Raw genomic sequence first — 22,395 nt, forward strand, 5'->3', positions numbered from 1 at the left:
AAGGAAAATACTAAATCAGGTCACCAGTAGCAAATTGCAATTTGTGAAGGGAAAATGTATGGATAGTTTCTCTATAAATATTATCCAACACTATTTTTATTTCGCGTACAGTATGACTACTGAAAGTTGGTATAAAGGTTGTTGGTATATAAACCATATATGCGGTGATTACGCAGCGGTGCTGCCGTGGCGTATCGATCGCGCTCGGGTCAAGGGACAGTAGAGAAACTCTACTGTCTATGGTAAAACAAGCCCTTCTTTTAATTGTGCAAGCTTGTAGCCAGTCAACAGTCATTTGCACCTTTTTGCTCTACAGTATTAAACGATGGTCACGCCTGAGTCAACGCCGGGAACACACACTGACACAGCAGATAGGGCTACTGTTATCGCTACTAGGAATGTCCAACTTTTTGTTTCACCTTTGTAATAATGACAAGGTCACGAAGTGAAAGTAATGTTTTTCTAATGAAGTGCTCAGGTTCATTTTGATGCAGTTCCTTAGTACACAACTTTCCAAGGCTATTTTGTGTGATGGGGCCCATCACAGTCCCACCTTTCCCCACCAGGAAAAGTTGTCATGTTGTGTCCTGCAGAACAGTCAACTGTAGCAAATGTTGAGTACACCATAGACAGACTTCCCCCCTCTACTGTCTATGGGTACACTGACAAAGATATCGTTCCCCAAAATGACCTAAAACCTGGTTTTAGGAGTTGTAGGGAAAAAAACAAATGATATGAATTACTGTTAGCTACATACCAACTGAGCCTATTCATTCCACTGTGAATGATGCAAGGGATGGACCATTTGATATGGCGGAGGGGCTTGGAAGATTTCAGAAAAAAAAGGATTGCCAGGGGTTGCTTTTGAAGAAAAAATCCAGCCAAAGATGGCAGGAACTATAAAAAATTGCCAACAGATATAAATTAAAAAAGAATGCACAGACAATTACTTTAAGTCTTTTCTTTTCATTTTCGGTGCACCCAGGTCCCTCCCTGCACCCCATTTTATGCCATCTTTAACCCTTTTCCTGCCAGACAGTACTAAGACTATTACTTCCCCATCAGCCAAGTCAGTAAAAAGCGGTATTGAGCCAAAACATGACGTATTTTCACCCGCTTGGCTTGGTATGTTATAGCATCTTTAGTCCAAAAAAATCAAGTTTACAGTATTTATGTTTTTAACAGCCTTCAAATATACAGTATTATGTTAAAATACACCATATGGAATATGTTGTGTTTCATTAATTTTAACCATCTTGACCTGATGGTGAAATATGGACTTGGCAGGAAAAGGGTTAATTTTCCGGTGTTTCCAGGCACACCCTTTTTATAATATCTTTCAATGTTGATGTGCCCCATTTCACACAGCCTGCACTGGTTCCTGTATCCATTGTTGTTCTTGACAATGATGTACCAGGCCTGTCATGACTTGTCAACAAAAGTATTTATTGTACATAAAGAGGTTTAGGCACTCATCCCAATAATTTATGGGAAGTTCACCAAGGATGATTTTTACATATGTGCTAGCTTTGTGGTCACTTACCCCGGAAAAGCTATTTTCGCCATTTGTAACTCGCGCGATTTTTTACAAAAAACGATAAAAATAGTACTGGAAGTTGCATTTTAGGGCTTCATCAACTCCGTGTAATTTGAATCATGGGAAAAAAGCTCAAGGTTTGGAGCTTGCATCACATGATATGGAAGGGACCATCTTCCTATGGGTATGGCATTGTCCACTCATCCACACTCAAACCAGGCTGTGCGTATGTACATGACTATTGTTTATACTGAGTATCCTTGCATAAATGATGAATCACTAATAATAAACTGTCCGCTGTCAGATTTTGTGTTGCTGTTTACTACTAACCACCGAATCTACCACAAGCTTCAGGAATATATGGTTATAGGAATATAGTCAGAACTATCACTCCACTCCATTGTTAAACGACCGGGAAAGCTTATTGTAGATTCGGTGGTTAGTAGTAAACAGCAACACAAAATCTGACAGTGGACAGTATATTATAAATGATTCAATCTTAACAATATGCTTAATTTATGATGGTTTTTGTCTTTAAAAGCATGTTATAGGATACGCTTGTTAAAATCCAAATAGCAGTTGCATTCTAATATGAATAGCCATACTTTGGAATTTGAACCCATGTATCACATAAACTTTGAAAAATTAGTAATCCCAAGCACTACTGTAGCATATACACATGCAGAAGCTGCATATTGATTTCTTGCATTAAATTTACATTTCTTTGCATAAAGTAGTGAAAAAAATAGAAATTTTTCCTATTGGAATATTCACTTGTCATTGTTGACAAGGTATTAAAGGGAAATTTGTCTAATATATTTTTAGTTTTCATGAAAACTTTAAAACCTCGATGACTTCCTCTTTATCTCCATCAGTAATTTTTCTGCGGTAAAGGATGCTTCTGTTTTCTTCCAAGCTGGAATTGTTCCAAATGAACTTTGTGCTACTTTATATTTCTTTCCTTAGTCAGTTTTGTCTTGTCATATGGAAAAAAGCATCTTAACAAAAAGAACACTAAATATTGGCTTTTCGACGCGTGTGAAAAAAATTCTTTGGAGAAGGGAAGTGAAAATAAAAAGATGCCAGAATTGACACAGTTGAAAAAAATAATTCCAAGTGATGCGGGGAGAAAAATAAAATAATAGTCCAGAGTCAATCTTGCAAGCCCCAACCTAATATCAAATGGTCCATCTCGGACTGTAAACTTTACTGAACTTATATAATAAAGCAATGGAACAAATTTGAAAGTGTGCCATGGTACTTACTACTCATGTGGGCAAGTTACAACATGTTGCATCTATTGTGTTCTTCTGGAAAGCCCAAGCCATATACTGCAAACGATGGAAACATATTTCTGGAAGTCAGTATTTAGGCAGACAGTCCATGTAGCCGACAATGAGATGCTAATGATATGCAGAATGTACAAGTTTCAGGTTTCGTCGACCAACTTCCCCCTCTTGGGTACAACTTCAAACTCAGAAATACCAAGTCGGTGGCTATCGCCTGTTACATAATTCAATAGCAAACTTGTGGAAGTTGGCAAGTTCGTGGGACCCTCTGCCAACTTGCCAACTTACTTGCCAACTTTCAATGGGGAAGTTGGCGGGGGCCTCTGCCAACTTGCCAACTTACTTACTTGCCAACTTTCATTGGTGGAAGTTGGCGGGGGCCTCTGCCAACTTGCCAACTTTCAATGGGGAAGTTGGCCGGGGGCCTCTGCCAACTTGCCAACTTACTTACTTCCCAACTTTCATTGGTGGAAGTTGGCGGGGGCCTCTGCCAACTTGCCAACTTACTTGCCAACTTTCAATGGGGAAGTTGGCGGGGGCCTCTGCCAACTTGCCAACTTACTTACTTCCCAACTTTCATTGGTGGAAGTTGGCGGGGGCCTCTGCCAATTGCCAACTTACTTGCCAACTTTTTGCCAACTTTCAATGGGGAAGTTGGCGGGGGCCTCTGCCAACTTCCACCAATTAAAGTTGGCAAGTAAGTAAGTTGGCAAGTTAGCACAGGCTTCCGCCAACTTCCACCCATGAAAGTTGGCAAGTAAGTTGGCAAGCTGGCACAGACCTCCACAACTTCCACCCATTAAAGTTGGCAAGTAAGTAAGTTGGCAAGTTGGCAGAGGCCCCCGCCAACTTCCACCCATGAAAGTTGGCAAGTAAGTTGGCAGAGGCCCTCGCCAACTTCCACCCATGAAAGTTGGCAAGTAAGTAAGTTGGCAAGTTGGCAGAGGCCCCCGCCAACTTCCCTGTATGAAAGTTGGCAAGTAAGTTGGCAAGTTGGCAGAGGCCCCCGCCAACTTCCACCCATGAAAGTTGGCAAGTAAGTAAGTTGGCAAGTTGGCAGAGGCCCCCGCCAACTTCCACCCATGAAAGTTGGCAAGTAAGTAAGTTGGCAAGTTGGCACAGGCCCCCGCCAACTTCCACCCATTAAAGTTGGCAAGTAAGTTGGCAAGTTGGCAGAGGCCCCCGCCAACTTCAACCCATGAAAGTTGGCAAGTAAGTAAGTTGGCAAGTTGGCACAGGCCCCCGCCAACTTCCACCCATTAAAGTTGGCAAGTAAGTTGGCAAGTTGGCAGAGGCCCCCGCCAACTTCAACCCATGAAAGTTGGCAAGTAAGTTGGCAAGTTGGCACAGGCCCCCGCCAACTTCCGGCAGACAGTCAATGTAGCCGACAACAAGATGCTAATGGTATGCAGAATGAACAAGTTTCAGGTTTCGTCGACCAACTTCCCCCTCGTGGGTACAACTTCAAACTCTGAAATACCAAGTCGGTGGCTATCGTCTGTTACATAATTCAATAGCAAACTTGCGGAAGTTGGCAAGTTCGTGGGACCCTCTGCCAACTTGCCAACTTACTTGCCAACTTTCAATGGGGAAGTTGGCGGGGGCCTCTGCCAACTTGCCAACTTACTTACTTGCCAACTTTCATGCGTGGAAGTTGGTGGCGCCCTTTGCCAAGTTGTGGAAGTTGGCAAGTTCGTGGGACCCTCTGCCAACTTGCCAACTTACTTGCCAACTTTCATACAGGGAAGTTGGCGGGGGCCTCTGCCAACTTGCCAACTTACATACTTGCCAACTTTCATGCAGTTGGCAAGTTGGCAGAGGCCCCCGCCAACTTCCACCCATGAAAGTTGGCAAGTAAGTAAGTTGGCAAGTTGGCAGAGGCCCCCGCCAACTTTCCTGGATGGAAGTTGGCAAGTAAGTTGGCAAGTTGACACAGGCCTCTGCCAACTTCCACCCAAGAAAGTTGGCAAGTAAGTAAGTTGGCAACTTGGCAGAGGCCTCCGCCAACTTTCATGGATGGAAGTTGGCAAGTAAGTTGTCAAGTTGGCAGAGGCGCCCGCCAACTTCCACCCATGAAAGTTGGCAAGTAAGTAAGTTGGCAAGTTGGCAGAGGCCCCTGCCAACTTCCATCCATTTAAGTTGGCAAGTAAGTAAGTTGGCAAGTTGGCAGAGGCCCCCGCCAACTTCCCTGTATGAAAGTTGGCAAGTAAGTTGGCAAGTTGGCAGAGGCCTCCGCCAACTTCCACCCATGAAAGTTGGCAAGTAAGTAAGTTGGCAAGTTGGCAGAGGCCCCCGCCAACTTCCACCCATGAAAGTTGGCAAGTAAGTAAGTTGGCAAGTTGGCAGAGGCCCCCGCCAACTTCCGAGTATGAAAGTTGGCAAGTAAGTTGGCAAGTTGGCACAGGCCTCCGCCAACTTCCACCCATGAAAGTTGGCAAGTAAGTAAGTTGGCAAGTTGGCAGACACCCAGCGTGCGAAATTAACACTGGTCCGCTGGTCCGAGACCAACAGAATCCCTGACGGACCAGCAGTTTTTCCAGACCACAGGTCCTTCGGACCAGCGCAAAATTCATATAATAATTTTGAAAACCGAATTTGTTTGGCTATGTATCCAACTATTTGTCGGTCCGATCCCCGCTTGCATGAGTGTTTTTCCTAGTTTTGCTACTGAAGTATGTAACGAATTACCAACTCTTTGGACAGAAAATGACAGCCGCTACAGCTAGAACTTTTTTAAATAACGCACGCAATTGGCCAATTTCATTGACCAATTTCATTGACCAATCACAATTCTTGACACTAACAAAGTTTGTTAGAAAGGTCATAGGTCTTGCAAGTCTGCTGTCACACGTACGCGAACAGACTACGCTGTTGCGGATCGCCCTACCAATACGTTTTATTGAAGGGTGTGAGCTCCCCAAAAAGAATACAAAAACAAACGACATGGAGAAGCAACAGGCACGAAGGGAATATGAGCCTAGGCCAAAGAAAAAAAATTGTGCTGTTCCGATAACCCGCCCTACCCTATTTTTTGCCTGCCGACCCTAAACCTTTTAGAGCTACTAAACACGGAAGTAAAAAAAAGAAAGAAAAAAACCCGCTAAATCAAGTGTACGTTACCTGGCATTTGAGTTTTTCTTGAACGAGGATGTCTCTTATGTTTTAGTTCCTTTTACGTGTATGATACGTTGTACTGGAAATGTTGTGGCCAGTGTTTGATTGCCCCGAACCCTGAGAAGTGCATATTTGAAAATAAAAATGTTTTGGAAAAAAATCCCTGTCGACCTACCTACCCTATTTTTGATAACCATGATATCGGAGCAGCACAATTTATTTATAGATTTTTTTTGCCTGATCGGGAAAGATGATGGTCTTTTCAGCATGCATTGCAGAATGAGTTCCGCGACTGTTCGTTATTTATAAGTTGAAGATGTATGTATTGCATGCAGTGCATGCCATGCCCGAGCATACGGCGATCTCTCTGCCCATAAGCTAGCGACATATCTTGTAAGTCTGCTTTCTTAACTTATTCTAAGGGTCCGTTTGTAGGTTGGCACTAACAACTTTAGACTCTCGAATTTAGCCTCACAAAGTTAGTCAGTGGAACACGCTAAGAAATGCAATGCGCCACAGCTGAGGTAACACTGCAAAAAATGAACAGTACGGTCTTCACAAAACTCTGCTATCTCAGTATCTGTTCTGTAATGCCCATGCTACATGTAAATGTATGAATAACCGTCCATCAAAAGACTTTGTCTGATGCCTTCACTCGACGTAAAAAAGGAGTTGTTGACAGATGCTGTGGCAGTCACTGCATCTACATCTACTAAGGAACAGGAAACTCTGCAAAAGGAGGCAGATGCTACAAAATTGCTACTCAGTGTGCTGATCAGGACAATGATGTAGAATCAGACTATGAATCTGACTTTGAGGTTGAAGACTCTAGCTGCTCTGAGGATGACGATGCCCATGATCTGTTTGACATAGCTGATGGTGTCAATGAAAACTGAGACTTAAGACTTCTTCCCATGTAGTAGAAATTTGAGATGAAACTGAAAGACTTTTCCCCATGTATTTGAAATGAAAACTGAGACTGTTGCCCATGTAAATTGGAAATAAGGACTGAAATAGTTTTTCTAATATTAATTTGGAATGAAAACTTAAAATACTTTTCCCGCATGTTAATTTTCGAATGTACTATAAAATCTTTTCCAATAGACATCTGGTTCCGGGTGATACCCAAGTCTAGTCATGGCATGATATATTATTGAGCAAAAAGATTTTAAAACATATATTTGTTCATTTATTTGTATCAATATTATACAACAACACCAGAGTAGGAGAGACTGATAATGTACCATGTTATCAGCTATTTTAAATTGAAAGTACATTTTTGAAGGGCTTTTGACAGTTTTTTGTTGGACCAACATGTATCAAGAAGGACCAGCAGATTCGCATTGCTATTGGTCCTTCGGACCAGCATGCATTTCAAGTTAATTTCACACACTGCAGACACCCCCGCCAACTTCCCGGTATGAAAGTTGGCAAGTAAGTTGGCAAGTTGGCACAGGCCTCTGCCAACTTCCACCCATGAAAGTTGGCAAGTAAGTAAGTTGGCAAGTTGGCAGAGGCCCCCGCCAACTTCCCTGTATGAAAGTTGGCAAGTAAGTTGGCAAGTTGGCAGAGGCCTCCGCCAACTTCCACCCATGAAAGTTGGCAAGTAAGTAAGTTGGCAAGTTGGCAGAGGCCCCCGCCAACTTCCACCCATGAAAGTTGGCAAGTAAGTTGGCAAGTTGGCAGAGGCCCCCGCCAACTTCCACCCATGAAAGTTGGCAAGTAAGTAAGTTGGCAAGTTGGCAGAGGCCCCCGCCAACTTTTGAGTATGAAAGTTGGCAAATAAGTTGGCAAGTTGGCACAGGCCTCTGCCAACTTCCACCCATGAAAGTTGGCAAGTAAGTAAGTTGGCAAGTTGGCAGACGCCCCCGCCAACTTCCCGGTATGAAAGTTGGCAAGTAAGTTGGCAAGTTGGCAGAGGCCCCCGCCAACTTCCCAGTATGAAAGTTGGCAAATAAGTTGGCAAGTTGGCACAGGCCTCCGCCAACTTTCACCCATGAAAGTTGGCAAGTAAGTAAGTTGGCAAGTTGGCAGACGCCCCCGCCAACTTCCCGGTATGAAAGTTGGCAAGTAAGTTGGCAAGTTGGCAGAGGCCCCCGCCAACTTCCACCCATGAAAGTTGTCAAGTAAGTTGGCTAGTTGGCACAGGCCTCCACCAACTTCCTACCATGAAAGTTGGCAAGTAAGTAAGTTGGCAAGTTGGCAGACACCCCCGCCAACTTCCCGGTATGAAAGTTGGCAAGTAAGTTGGCAAGTTGGCACAGGCCTCTGCCAACTTCCACCCATGAAAGTTGGCAAGTAAGTAAGTTGGCAAGTTGGCAGAGGCCCCCGCCAACTTCCATCCATTTAAGTTGGCAAGTAAGTAAGTTGGCAAGTTGGCAGAGGCCCCCGCCAACTTCCACCCATGAAAGTTGGCAAGTAAGTTGGCAAGTTGGCAGAGGCCTCCGCCAACTTCCACCCATGAAAGTTGGCAAGTAAGTAAGTTGGCAAGTTGGCAGAGGCCCCCGCCAACTTCCACCCATTAAAGTTGGCAAGTAAGTTGGCAAGTTGGCAGAGGCCCCCGCCAACTTCAACCCATGAAAGTTGGCAAGTAAGTTGGCAAGTTGGCACAGGCCCCCGCCAACTTCCGGCAGACAGTCAATGTAGCCGACAATAAGATGCTAATGATATGCAGAATGTACAAGTTTCAGGTTTCGTCGACCAACTTCCCCCTCGTGGGTACGACTTCAAACTCTGAAATACCAAGTCGGTGGCTATCGTCTGTTACATAATTCAATAGCAAACTTGCGGAAGTTGGCAAGTTCGTGGGACCCTCTGCCAACTTGCCAACTTACTTGCCAACTTTCAATGGGGAAGTTGGCGGGGGCCTCTGCCAACTTGCCAACTTACTTACTTGCCAACTTTCATGCGTGGAAGTTGGTGGCGCCCTTTGCTAAGTTGTGGAAGTTGGAAGTTGGCAAGTTCGTGGGACCCTCTGCCAACTTGCCAACTTACTTGCCAACTTTCAATGGGGAAGTTGGCGGGGGCCTCTGCCAACTTGCCAACTTACATACTTGCCAACTTTCATGCAGTTGGCAAGTTGGCAGAGGCCCCGCCAACTTCCACCCATGAAAGATGGCAAGTAAGTAAGTTGGCAAGTTGGCAGACGCCCCCGCCAACTTCCCGGTATGGAAGTTGGCAAGTAAGTTGGCAAGTTGGCACAGGCCTCTGCCAACTTCCACCCATGAAAGTTGGCAAGTAAGTAAGTTGGCAAGTTGGCAGACGCCCCCGCCAACTTCCCGGTATGAAAGTTGGCAAGTAAGTTGGCAAGTTGGCACAGGCCTCTGCCAACTTCCACCCATGAAAGTTGGCAAGTAAGTAAGTTGGCAAGTTGGCAGAGGCCCCCGCAAACTTCCCTGTATGAAAGTTGGCAAGTAAGTTGGCAAGTTGGCAGAGGCCTCCGCCAACTTCCACCCATGAAAGTTGGCAAGTAAGTAAGTTGGCAAGTTGGCAGAGGCCCCCGCCAACTTCCACCCATGAAAGTTGGCAAGTAAGTAAGTTGGCAAGTTGGCAGAGGCCCCCGCCAACTTCCACCCATGAAAGTTGGCAAGTAAGTTGGCAAGTTGGCACAGGCCTCCGCCAACTTCCACCCATGAAAGTTGGCAAGTAAGTAAGTTGGCAAGTTGGCAGACACCCCCGCCAACTTCCCGGTATGAAAGTTGGCAAGTAAGTTGGCAAGTTGGCACAGGCCTCTGCCAACTTCCACCCATGAAAGTTGGCAAGTAAGTAAGTTGGCAAGTTGGCAGAGGCCCCCGCCAACTTCCCTGTATGAAAGTTGGCAAGTAAGTTGGCAAGTTGGCAGAGGCCTCCGCCAACGTCCACCATGAAAGTTGGCAAGTAAGTAAGTTGGCAAGTTGGCAGAGGCCCCCGCCAACTTCCACCCATGAAAGTTGTCAAGTAAGTTGGCAAGTTGGCAGAGCCCCCGCCAACATCCAATCATGAAAGTTGGCAAGTAAGTAAGTTGGCAAGTTGGCAGAGGCCCCCGCCAACTTCCGAGTATGAAAGTTGGCAAGTAAGTTGGCAAGTTGGCACAGGCCTCTGCCAACTTCCACCCATGAAAGTTGGCAAGTAAGTAAGTTGGCAAGTTGGCAGACGCCCCCGCCAACTTCCCGGTATGAAAGTTGGCAAGTAAGTTGGCAAGTTGGCAGAGGCCCCCGCCAACTTCCACCCATGAAAGTTGGCAAGTAAGTTGGCAAGTTGGCAGAGGCCCCCGCCAACTTCCACCCATGAAAGTTGGCAAGTAAGTAAGTTGGTAAGTTGGCAGAGGCCCCCGCCAACTTCCCAGTATGAAAGTTGGCAAGTAAGTTGGCAAGTTGGCACAGGCCTCCACCAACTTCCTACCATGAAAGTTGGCAAGTAAGTAAGTTAGCAAGTTGGCAGACACCCTCGCCAACTTCCCGGTATGAAAGTTGGCAAGTAAGTTGGCAAGTTGGCACAGGCCTCTGCCAACTTCCTCCCATGAAAGTTGGCAAGTAAGTAAGTTGGCAAGTTGGCAGAGGCCCCCGCCAACTCCACCCATTTAAGTTGGCAAGTAAGTAAGTTGGCAAGTTGGCAGAGGCCTCCGCCAACTTCCCTGTATGAAAGTTGGCAAGTAAGTTGGCAAGTTGGCAGAGGCCCCCGCCAACTTCCACCCATGAAAGTTGGCAAGTAAGTAAGTTGGCAAGTTGGCAGAGGCCCCCGCCAACTTCCACCCATGAAAGTTGGCAAGAAAGTAAGTTGGCAAGTTGGCAGAGGCCCCCGCCAACTTCCACCCATGAAAGTTGTCAAGTAAGTTGGCAAGTTGGCAGAGGCCCCTGCCAACTTCCACCCATGAAAGTTGGCAAGTAAGTAAGTTGGCAAGTTGGCAGAGGCCCCCGCCAACTTCCGAGTATGAAAGTTGGCAAGTAAGTTGGCAAGTTGGCACAGGCCTCTGCCAACTTCCTACCATGAAAGTTGGCAAGTAAGTAAGTTGGCAAGTTGGCAGACGCCCCCGCCAACTTCCCGGTATGAAAGTTGGCAAGTAAGTTGGCAAGTTGGCACAGGCCTCTGCCAACTTCCACCCATGAAAGTTGGCAAGTAAGTAAGTTGGCAAGTTGGCAGAGGCCCCCCGCCAACTTCCATCCATTTAAGTTGGCAAGTAAGTAAGTTGGCAAGTTGGCAGAGGCCCCCGCCAACTTCCACCCATGAAAGTTGGCAAGTAAGTTGGCAAGTTGGCAGAGGCCTCCGCCAACTTCCACCCATGAAAGTTGGCAAGTAAGTAAGTTGGCAAGTTGGCAGAGGCCTCCGCCAACTTCCACCCATGAAAGTTGGCAAGTAAGTAAGTTGGCAAGTTGGCAGAGGCCCCCGCCAACTTCCACCCATGAAAGTTGGCAAGTAAGTTGGCAAGTTGGCAGAGGCCCCCGCCAACTTCCACTCATGAAAGTTGGCAAGAAAGTAAGTTGGCAAGTTGGCAGAGGCCCCCGCCAACTTCCCCATTGAAAGTTGGCAAGTAAGTTGGCAAGTTGGCACAGGCCCCTGCCAACTTCCACCCATGAAAGTTGGCAAGTAAGTTGGCAAGTTGGCAGAGGCCCCCGCCAACTTCCCGGTATGAAAGTTGGCAAGTAAGTTGGCAAGTTGGCAGAGGCCTCCGCCAACTTCCACCCATGAAAGTTGGCAAGTAAGTAAGTTGGCAAGTTGGCGCAGGCCCCTGCCAACTTCCACCCATGAAAGTTGGCAAGTAAGTAAGTTGGCAAGTTGGCGCAGGCCCCTGCCAACTTCCACCCATGAAAGTTGGCAAGTAAGTAAGTTGGCAAGTTGGCAGAGGCCCCCGCCAACTTCCCAGTATGAAAGTTGGCAAGTAAGTTGGCAAGTTGGCACAGGCCTCTGCCAACTTCCACCCATGAAAGTTCGCAAGAAAGTAAGTTGGCAAGTTGGCAGAGGCCCCCGCCAACTTCCACCCATGAAAGTTGTCAAGTAAGTTGGCAAGTTGGCAGAGGCCCCCGCCAACTTCCACCCATGAAAGTTGGCAAGTAAGTAAGTTGGCAAGTTGGCAGAGGCCCCCGCCAACTTCCGAGTATGAAAGTTGGCAAGTAAGTTGGCAAGTTGGCACAGGCCTCCGCCAACTTCCACCCATGAAAGTTGGCAAGTAAGTAAGTTGGCAAGTTGGCAGAGGCCCCCGCCAACTTCCACCCATGAAAGTTGGCAAGTAAGTAAGTTGGCAAGTTGGCAGAGGCCCCCGCCAACTTCCGAGTATGAAAGTTGGCAAGTAAGTTGGCAAGTTGGCAGAGGCCCCTGCCAACTTCCACCCATGAAAGTTGGCAAGTAAGTAAGTTGGCAAGTTGGCAGAGGCCCCCGCCAACTTCCACCCATGAAAGTTGGCAAGTAAGTTGGCAAGTTGGCACAGGCCCCCGCCAACTTCCACCCATGAAAGTTCGCAAGTAAGTAAGTTGGCAAGTTGGCAGAGGTCCCCGCAACTTTCCAGTTGTCAAGTAAGTTGCCAAGAGGGCAGAGGCCCGTGTCATCTATTATTGTCTTCTCATTTACATATTTTTCGTGTAACCCCATGTTCGTGTCGGCTACATAGACTATCTGTCAGTATTTATCTTGTACTGATTTTGCGATTTATTAAAGATTTACACCATGAATCTCTTCAAAATCATACTAGTAAATAACTTTGCTAATGCCGATCTGAGGGACCTTTCCACAAGGAATCCAATACAAATCCAGTAATACAACACCTCCGTGTGTCAGCATAAAGAAACCATCTAGGTCTACAAGTATTTGTAGTCTGTAGGTCTTTGTGGTCTTGCTACTGTATCATGGCTCAGGCAAACTCATTTGATACTTACAGACATTTGGCAGCTGCTAAAGTTCAAAGTCTGAGTTCAGGGTAAAATAAACAATGTTAAATATTATGTAATGTAAATATGTACAAGTATGAGAATTAATAGCTGTTACTAGCCAGCTGGTAGGCGTTTTTGATGCCTGACAACTACTTAAATATTTTACAAGTGTGAGTTGTATTTCTGTGTACATGGAAGATATCTCATAATATACTGAATAACTGTTGAAGAACCAAGAAGGTAGTATCTCGTTCTACAGAGGAATTGTTTTCACTTAGGCAGCTCAAGTTCCTACCATAGCACTTATATTTTTTCTGTATTGAGAGGTAAAGAAATCACCCAGTGTACGTAAGGCAGTGGCGTGTTCCTTATGTGGCATTAATAATTTTGTTTAAAATTTATTTAGGAGAAGAAACTTGTGATTGAAGAAAAACCAAGATTATAATGCACATTCACAGGACTGGTTCATCAGAACTTTAATTATAGTCAATTCATTTCTGTTTTAAAAGGTTTCATGTGATGGCATACATGTACAAGGACAGAGACTTGATTAAATACAGTGACAGGTTTTGCATTATCCTTGTTCAGAAATATAAATGTGCATTTCTTGTAAAAGACTTAGTGGCACAAAGATTATGCAAAAATGGAGAATGTTTGCAATAAAATTTGTTCAGTAACAAAAGAATAACAAGTAAGGAATTGAAATCTCGCTGAAACATTGGCTTATTTGATAAAGATTGTCAAATGACAAAACTGACAAAGTTAGGGGACAAAGGTCTTCAAAGAAGCACTGATTGTGTATAACACAAATGCAAAAGAATGAAGAATTTAAGGAAGAAGAACAAGTTTTAGAATGATCCTTTGCAAAGTTTATCATAACATTACATAATCAACAACTTTGCTGTTACTTATATTTATTCATAGGACCCTACATTGCTCTTCAGGTCTTTGCTATAACCAACATTTCATTATTACTACAATAATCATAAACTCCGTATTAGCTCCAGGCTCTACAATATTCATAAACTCCGTATAAGCTCCAGGCTCTACAATTATGCATTGCTAGTAGACTTTGTAGAAGAGTGAAATAGCATCATTCCGGCAGACATCCAGTACTTGGTGGATGCTTGGTTTAGGAATGCCTTACCTGATATTTTTCTGGGTAATTTAGGCGGCACATGCTGCACATGTGAATCTTGGCTTAATGTGTAAAAAATGAATGCCTGAATATGAAGGAAATGAAGGCAACTTTACATGTCAGCTCTAACTATGTTAATGATAATATGATATAGTTGATGGATAATATGGTGACCAATTCGTGATACATGGGTAATGTAATAAAATTGTCAATACTGGCCCATATACTCATTGTGACTCAGTCAAGAAATGTTGAAGTTGTCTTCTGGTTAAAATAGTTAGTGATGGTCTTGTTAGCCCTTCTTGTGTGAAAAAAGTACAAAAAGCATGAACTGTAAGGTCATCACACTGTTTCCTATCTTTTTGAACTTTGACAAGTCAGAGGTCACAAAGGGCCAAATTTACGTAGGCCTAAAAGGCTATTTTTATGTTGAGATCATGTCTAAATAGAAATTAAACCTAATCCCTAAACCTTATCCAGATATGCCTAATTAGAGAATCTAAAATCAAGGAATCAAGCATCAAAAAACTATGCTCAAAACAGCCCAAGATTCATATTTGGGGAAAGTCACTTTACACCACTTTCAGTGAATCCAAAATTTTAGCAAGTCACATCATGGGGATGATTCTGAATAGCAAGTCAAATCTCATGACCAAATTATCAAAGATGACAGCACATGGCATGAACAACCAATACAAACAACGGATAGGACAATGTACATGGTACTGAGCTACAGAGTCAACAGGGGATGCTAACACTTCACTTTCAAAATACAAAAAGTCGTAGTTCATCAAAGATACATGTCATCTACTTGATCTGCCCTTCAGTAGTAAATAGCCTGCCAGTATGATAGAGCTTCAGTAATGGCACTGAGGAACATTGTAGAAATATTTAAAGGGGCAGGTTTGTTATCAGTTTCACCTCTAAATAAACTACCGTAACCACTGAACACAAATTTCAAAGGAGAACAAAGTTAGAACACCTTATAAGTAAGTAGTCAATGTCAACAAGTGCTAATGCAAAAACCAGGGATTGAGAACTACCCCTTTAAGACATAAAATTGTTTTCTAATCAGGACTGTGTCTTTTAATCAATCAGCAACTAATATTTTACTGGCTGCCCATTAGGAAGGGTCTCAGTAAAGGATTTACTATTTAATGGGGGAGGGCTGGAGGATTGTCAAGGAGAAAATTTTGGGGATGAAAATCAAATGTCATTTCAATAAGAGCAATTTATGTGTTTTGGAGGGGAGGAAAATGAATTTGCCATGTCATGACTTGAGAAAAAGCAATTTGCTTTACACAAGCAATTACTTTGGCTTTACATGTATCATGTGACACATTCAGTCTTGATATCATTTGAATTGATTCACAGGTGACTATCAGTATCTGCTGGTGGAGAAGACAGGAGAGAAGAAAAATGTTGGTTTGATTCGATTGAACAGACCAAAAGCATTGAACGCATTGTGTGATGGTCTGATGACTGAACTCAAATCAGTACTGGATGACTTTGAGGGTGATAAAGATATTGGATGTGTTGTGCTCACGGGTGGAGAAAAGGCCTTTGCTGGTAGGTGTTTCTTTAACTTCACTGTAATTGGCTAAATTTGTATCCACTTGTGATCATAACTGTTTTACCTCAGAACTGAAGCACAAATTGCAGCTAAGCTGCAGTGAAACTGTACTGTTTTCATTGTAAAGTAGAAAATTTATATTCACAGCAGTTGAGTTGAAAAAGGTGACATTTTTTCCCTGCTAACTTCACAATTTCAAAACTAAAATAAGTTTCAAGTATAGTGTCTACAAATTTACTATCCAAACTATTTTCTGCACATTCCGTTTGATGTGATAAATCATCTTTTCATGTCCACCTGCAGTCTTTACATAGCTTGGAAATACATTGTACCAAAGTAATATTTCCTATTATTACATACACATGATTGTGGCTGTTTTCAATTTGAATTTTTCATATTATGTGAGATTTCTTGAGCACAAAAGATACATGCAAAAATATTCAAAAGGATTAAAGCAAGCTGTCTGATATTCCATCATTGGGTAACATTATCAATATTATATTTCATACGCCATGATATCATGCCATGGTACAATATGAGAAGGTGTATTCTATTTGTTTCAAATGAGTATTGCTGGAAAACCCAAGAACTAGTTACTATTTATACTCAGGGATAGAAATATCTTTTTATTTCTTGTGGCAAAAGTTTGCCACCGGATATAAAATCAGGTGGCAATTATGAAAAATCTGGTGGCAGTTTAATACATCATGTGATCGGTATAATACAACATTTTGTCATTGCCACATACTCATTCTAATTTGTAAATTCTTGAAAATATGGTGAGTACACATCACAAAAAATCAACCCATACTGCAGGCCTCGAAAAAATTTTTTCAAACTCACCAACCGTGGGACACGTGAATTTCATTTTACTTGCCCGACAGGAAAAATTACTTGCCCTAAATTTCTAATAACTGTACTAGTAATTTGTAACAGAAAGCAAGAGTTTGGCCATATGAAGTGAATTCAAAGAGGGAAAAAACAGATTCAAACATGAACTACATTCTTGTTAAGATGAAGGACTATTACCAAATCTGAAATGTCGCTGAAGAAACGTGAGAATACTTTAGTTTTTTTTCTGTAGATTTGGCCATCTAGAAAACATCTTTGAATTTGGAATTTTTCCACAACCTAATCCAAATTAAAATCTTTGCATAAGAGTAATAAGATTGTGTGATTTACAATGTGCATAGCTGGCTGCTGCTCTTTATTATCAAGCTGAGATCACAAACAACTGCTCTGCTAGTGTTTATCTGCCAATGCATACGCACATGTACATCTGCAACCCTTTTACCTGTTTACATGTTTACTCACTGAGCACAGCCGTCTTTCAAAGTTTTATTTTGATAAATGTATTCGTCAAGAGAGCAGATTCAAGTTTCGTTTTCGTTACTCTTCAGTGCAGATTTGTTTTAACTGAAAGCATAATTAAACTCGAGAGTCTATGGTGAAAGCCGATCCCTAACAACCAAGGTCACGTAATTTGAAACTGTCTGTATCTCACGCACTACGTAGCTGCAATATGTGGCCTCCTTGGTCGACTGAGCCCGTTTCGACTACGACGATGTAAACTTGTACTTTTTCATCTGGGTGTTGATTTACGTTGAACAGTAAGCATTGCCGAGATCCATGGCTTCGAATAAGTTTACATCCATTTACCAAGCACAGGATGCAATTACACTGTCGCGTGAAGCCGATCGACTGTCATACGACTCATGCTGCACTTGCACAAAGAGAATGGCAACCACTGTCAAGAGCATACCACTTTACGGCACACATACAAAACAGTGAGTTCACTCCGTGCCGTCGGAGAGAACATGTCGCAAAACTGTATTTTTACGACTTTTTGTGTTTCACAACAGCAAGAACGATTAATTATTTTGCGATGTCTGGCGGATTTTCAAGGGTTTTCAGAAAAAACTTTTGAGAGTTGAAGGACTTACAATGATTGTAGGCGTGTACAGACCTAATGAAATACGTTTTCTAGCTTGAATTGTCCAGAGCTTGGTAATTAGATAATTCAACCGCTGGTGCACTTGCCCGTCGGACGGGAAGCGTATTGATTTTACTTGCCCGAACGCAAAATTCACTAGCCACGGGCGTCGGGCGATAGGAATTTTTGAGCCCTGTACTGGCTAATGAATTGCAAGTATTTATTGTTATTTAATTCACGCAGGCTGCAGTTTGGCTTTGTTTTCAAAATGTCACAACATGCTTTTATCTTGTGCCGTATGACTGCATATGCGGCTATCATAGAGGGCAACAACATGTCCAGTGTACAAAAGCTGCTGTCATCGATATGGAGATTAGCCAATCACAAGTTTGGATTCACGCTGTGTTTTCATTCATGCCAAAATGTCGCAATTAGTTTGGGTTTTTTGGGGGGCTAATGAGTTTTTCAGCCGTCAGACAACGCGTGTTCCTTCAGACTAGTGTTCCCGATTCAAGCTGTAGGATCGATGACATGATGACCCACAATTTAGTGGCAGAAAAATACCACCAGAAAAAAATTTTGGTGGCAGATTGACAGTTTTTGGTGGCAAATGCCACCATTGCCACCGATTATTTCGATCACTGTATACTGTAGATATACATTTACTACAAGGCAATTATAAATAACATGCCTGGTATTTTCAAATCATCTATGTATCACACGTTTTAACCGATGCATATGCTCTAGATTCTGTAGAGTAGATTTATCTTCCTCAGTGCTTTTGCCAAAGGTGGTAATGTAGGTAAATTTTACCAGGGTTCCCACCATATATGTACCGGTATATCACTTATAATATTAAGGTGGTTGGAAAGGCTATTTTTGCACCAATTCTTTTCTCAGAGTTAATGTCAAGTTTCAAGTGTTAGAATCAAGATATTTAGTTCAAATTTTCAGGATAACTCCCTCCAAAGAATATAAAAATTTTATATTTGCAGCCATGATTTTGAAACATGACACCAGTAAATATTAAAATTTAATTTTTCATATTTTTTTTACATATTTGAATTTAATAATAATTGGATAGTATTAATATTACCAAATTAGTTACAAATATATTGACTCTATTTATTGTAAGATTTGTACGGCAGGATTTGTAAATAAAATTTGTTTTATGATTTACATGGGTTTATATATCAAAAAATTATTAAAAATTCTTTCAAATTTCAAAATGTGATTTTTCAAAAAGTACTTCAAATACAGGAAATTTGTGCCGTACAAATCTTATCTGTAACCTTGTTAATAGGCTGTAAAAATTCCATGTCCATATCTCATTTCAAAGTTGGATTAAATTGGCGTACAGTTATGTTATGTTATTCTATTATGTTATGTTATTCTGTCAAAAATGTTGAAAACAAGCCATATTTGCACCCCTCTTTTGAAGTCATAGAGCAGGTTTTTTTGGTTAATCTCACTTTTGACACCTCTTTGACACTCAAAGAATCTAAAAATGCATTTACAATAGCAGTCACTCACTCTGAATGCCAGCACCGCCTTGTCAAACTTTCCTGAAAAACAGCAAATAATGACTTTCCCTTTTCAAACATTTTATTAAAAGCTAGGGACCTCTACCATAGTTAAAACACTAAGGACTCCCCAACTTCTTCTTATTTGGTCAGTTTTTCAGAAGTTTTAACAGGCTATAACTCTGCAATGCCTTTGTGCCCAAATGTCTAGTTTTTTATCACAACTGGAAGTTGTGATATAGTGGTACTTTCAACCGGTGAAAGATGTCGTCCATTTCCGTAAACGACAAAAAGTCAAAAACCGCTGAACAGACTGCGTTGATATTTGGTACAGATATTCAGACTGGTTTCAAGGTTCCAATTCGGAAAAATGGAGCCAAACGGAGTGGCGGTTAGATAGTTTTGCGAAATTTCTAACCCCCCTTTTTAACTAATTGATTTTAGGGGTCTTTCATATATGTAGTTTTGGAATGTACACCAATCCTGCATTGTGGACTGTTTTATGAGTTGTGGAACAGAAATGAGGGTTTGATGAATGTTAGAAATATGCAGGATGGCTGATTCAGAGTATCAGAGATTTTCATGAACTTTTGGTGATAAAATTGATAAAAAACAACATATTTAATGTTTTAGATTTCTCACTTTTGTTAAGACCCTTAACATTTATTACCCGACTTGATGACATAACCAGCTGCTGGACCTGTTTACTGGCGCATTGATTTAAAGACAAAGATAGTTTTATTTTGTGATAAGAACGTGTGATTTCGTAAAACATAGTCTATTAGCCTGGAAATGTGATTGTTGCGAATATTGTTTACCCCACTGACAACACTGTGGTTTGAAAATGGCCGGAATGGGCTATTACGGAACTTCTTTTGTGTGTGCATGTGGATCAAAAACGTGTATGGTGTGATCAACCCGTTCAGTGAGAGAACAAAGGACTCTTGGCTTTGATATCGAAATCAAGAACAGAAGACACTACCGTAGGTCAAGACAAAGGTATGGTATAAATTATCATTATTTATATTGGAAAGAAGCTTGGTGACATTTTGTTCGTGTATTGTGCGATAGAGAAGAGTGTGGGGCATGATTGTTGTTATATATATGACGTCACGATAGGATGAGAGCGATAGGTGAGGTTGTGGTCGTGAATAGTTTTAAGTTTATTTGCATAAATCACAGAGGGACCGTGCGTAAATGTTGCGTTGAGTGTAACCATGGTGTAACCATTCTCTCAAAGGGCTGTTTTCAGTGAAATGCTGCATGCTGAAGTCTCCTTCTGCAGGCCGCCTCATCAAAATGATATTGATACTATGCAAGAGAAACTTATCACTTTGAGTTGCGGCTTGATAGGGACCGTGGGTGACGTGTAGACAACGTATACACTTTAATTACAAATGGCAAAATATTGACGTCTTTGCATACTATATGTTTTTTCTTCTCATGAAATCATGTCACGATGCCTCCCCAACAGAAAACTATAGCTATAATAAAATGTTGTAAGGTGTTGAAACAATTTACCCTCCTTCCTACAAAGTTGCAATGTATTGAAACACTTTACTCTCCTTTCTACAAAGTTACAAATTCCCTGGTACGTGAAGCAAACATTGTTGCTGTTCGATACTGTGCTACAATACATCATGGACGTACTAGTAACGACCATGGAATACACTGACTGAGGCTGGGCTTGGCTTTGCCTCTAGTCCCGCGTACCGGTCGTCCTTTTAGTCCAAGTTTTACCTACCTTGCTTTTATCAAAATTTGGCCTGCAATTAGTCAGTTTGATAGTAAAAACCATTATTTCAAAGGAAACTTTCACAAACAGAGTCATAATACAAGGAAAAAGGAGAAAAACTTGAGCTTTTCTGAAAGGTCAAATCTGGGTCATCTTATGTGACCCCTTAAGTACACAATTATGGTTCAAAAGAAACCACCTAGGGAGGTCCAATAGGTACAATCTTATGGTAATAGGTATAATTTCTTGGTGCTTTCCAACTAAATGGCATTTAGCTTGACTGACAGTTTTAAATTAAATTTTATTAACAGTTATGGCAAAGGGAAATTGTCAACAGTAGTTGCAGTAAGCACAACCATTTCAAATCTTTTTTTAGAGCTGCAATTTTTGCATGGTTACTTAACATCAAAGCAACAATTCAAAAGTAAAACAATTAAAATATCCATTTGGACTATTTCAAACTGCTTTAACTTTTGCAAGAAATGATGTGATTCTGAATGATTTTAATATTTCAGCAGATTCCTCCATTTTAATGATGTAATAGTGACATCACCAGACATTTCTTGATCATATCAAAATATCAAATGAAAATGTTCCTGGGCTACAATGTTATCATTATCATTAAAACATTATTACTCTTAAAAACATTTGAATTGAACAATATCATTGTGTCTTGTTTTAAAGGATTTTGGCCTAACCCTTTTTGTCTCAAGAAAAATACTTATGCTGAAGATGTTATTGAGCCTGCTTGATCACAACTATGACACAACACCACAATACTTGTATCTACCGGTACACTGCCACTATGCTACCGAATGCTTTCTTCTGCAAGGAAAATTTGTATTTGTGTGGCTAACAAAATTTGACTTCATGACTTAAAGACTGCATAAATGTGGCACATAATTTGAGGAGCTTGTAGTGTATATGTATGATAAGTTGTCATACTGTGAACACTGACTGAATGCTGCAGAAGTATTCTGTATCTGTGGTAATATATTCATATTGCTACCAGTAATAATTCATATTGCTACCAGATTTTTAGAATTGCCACCTAATTATTTCTTGTGGCAAAAGTTTACCACCAGAAATGAAAATATTTCTATCCCTTTAATGTCATAAAAACACAGATAATTAATGTAATAAAAACTAAACAATATTTCTAAAAACTATGTAAAAACTATCATGAACAACATACAAAACATTGTGATCCGTAAAATTAGGAACTCCTGAATGCCGAGAAAGCTGTTGCTACACTTGAGATCATAAAGTGTTTGAAAAATTTTTGAATTTGAAAGGAATTTTCATCATTGTGGTTTAACTTTTCATTTGATAAGTGTAAATGTCAAGCACTTTAATGGTCATGTTTTGCTGATATATATTTCTTTAGATGTTTTTTCCATAATTTTTCACTGTTTTGTACATTTATAGATGTAATGTCTATTTAATGATTACAAGTATAATTGTAAACTTTCATTGTTGAATGCTTATTGATTATTATAAACTGAATAATGTTTTTCTTGTCTCTCTACAGGATAGTGCTCAAGCTACAAAGTTTGCTACATCAAAAGACCATGAATGGACCTTGTGCAATGAAACCAATGAAAATACAAGTAACATTGTGGCTCAACATATTACTCATGATATGACAAATAAAAGTACAGTCAAGAAAAGCAAACATAGTAACCTGTATCATGTAAATCAAAGTAACCTATGT

The 22,395-nt window shown here is 41.5% G+C and overlaps 1 protein-coding gene across 1 annotated transcript in view; it reads left to right on the forward strand.

Annotated features, from left to right (window-relative positions):
* The window catches only part of LOC139152130 (enoyl-CoA hydratase, mitochondrial-like), a 30,193-nt gene that overhangs the window by 333 nt on the left and 7,465 nt on the right, over positions 1-22,395 (forward strand). Inside the window, exon 2 of the mRNA XM_070725223.1 lies at positions 15,292-15,486. Within this exon, the coding sequence (XP_070581324.1) occupies positions 15,292-15,486 (195 nt within the window). The remainder of the gene's footprint in view (positions 1-15,291; positions 15,487-22,395) is intronic.

The sequence above is a fragment of the Ptychodera flava genome, chromosome 15 (genome assembly GCF_041260155.1).
Source record: "Ptychodera flava strain L36383 chromosome 15, AS_Pfla_20210202, whole genome shotgun sequence".
Classification (NCBI taxonomy): Eukaryota; Metazoa; Hemichordata; class Enteropneusta; family Ptychoderidae; genus Ptychodera; species Ptychodera flava.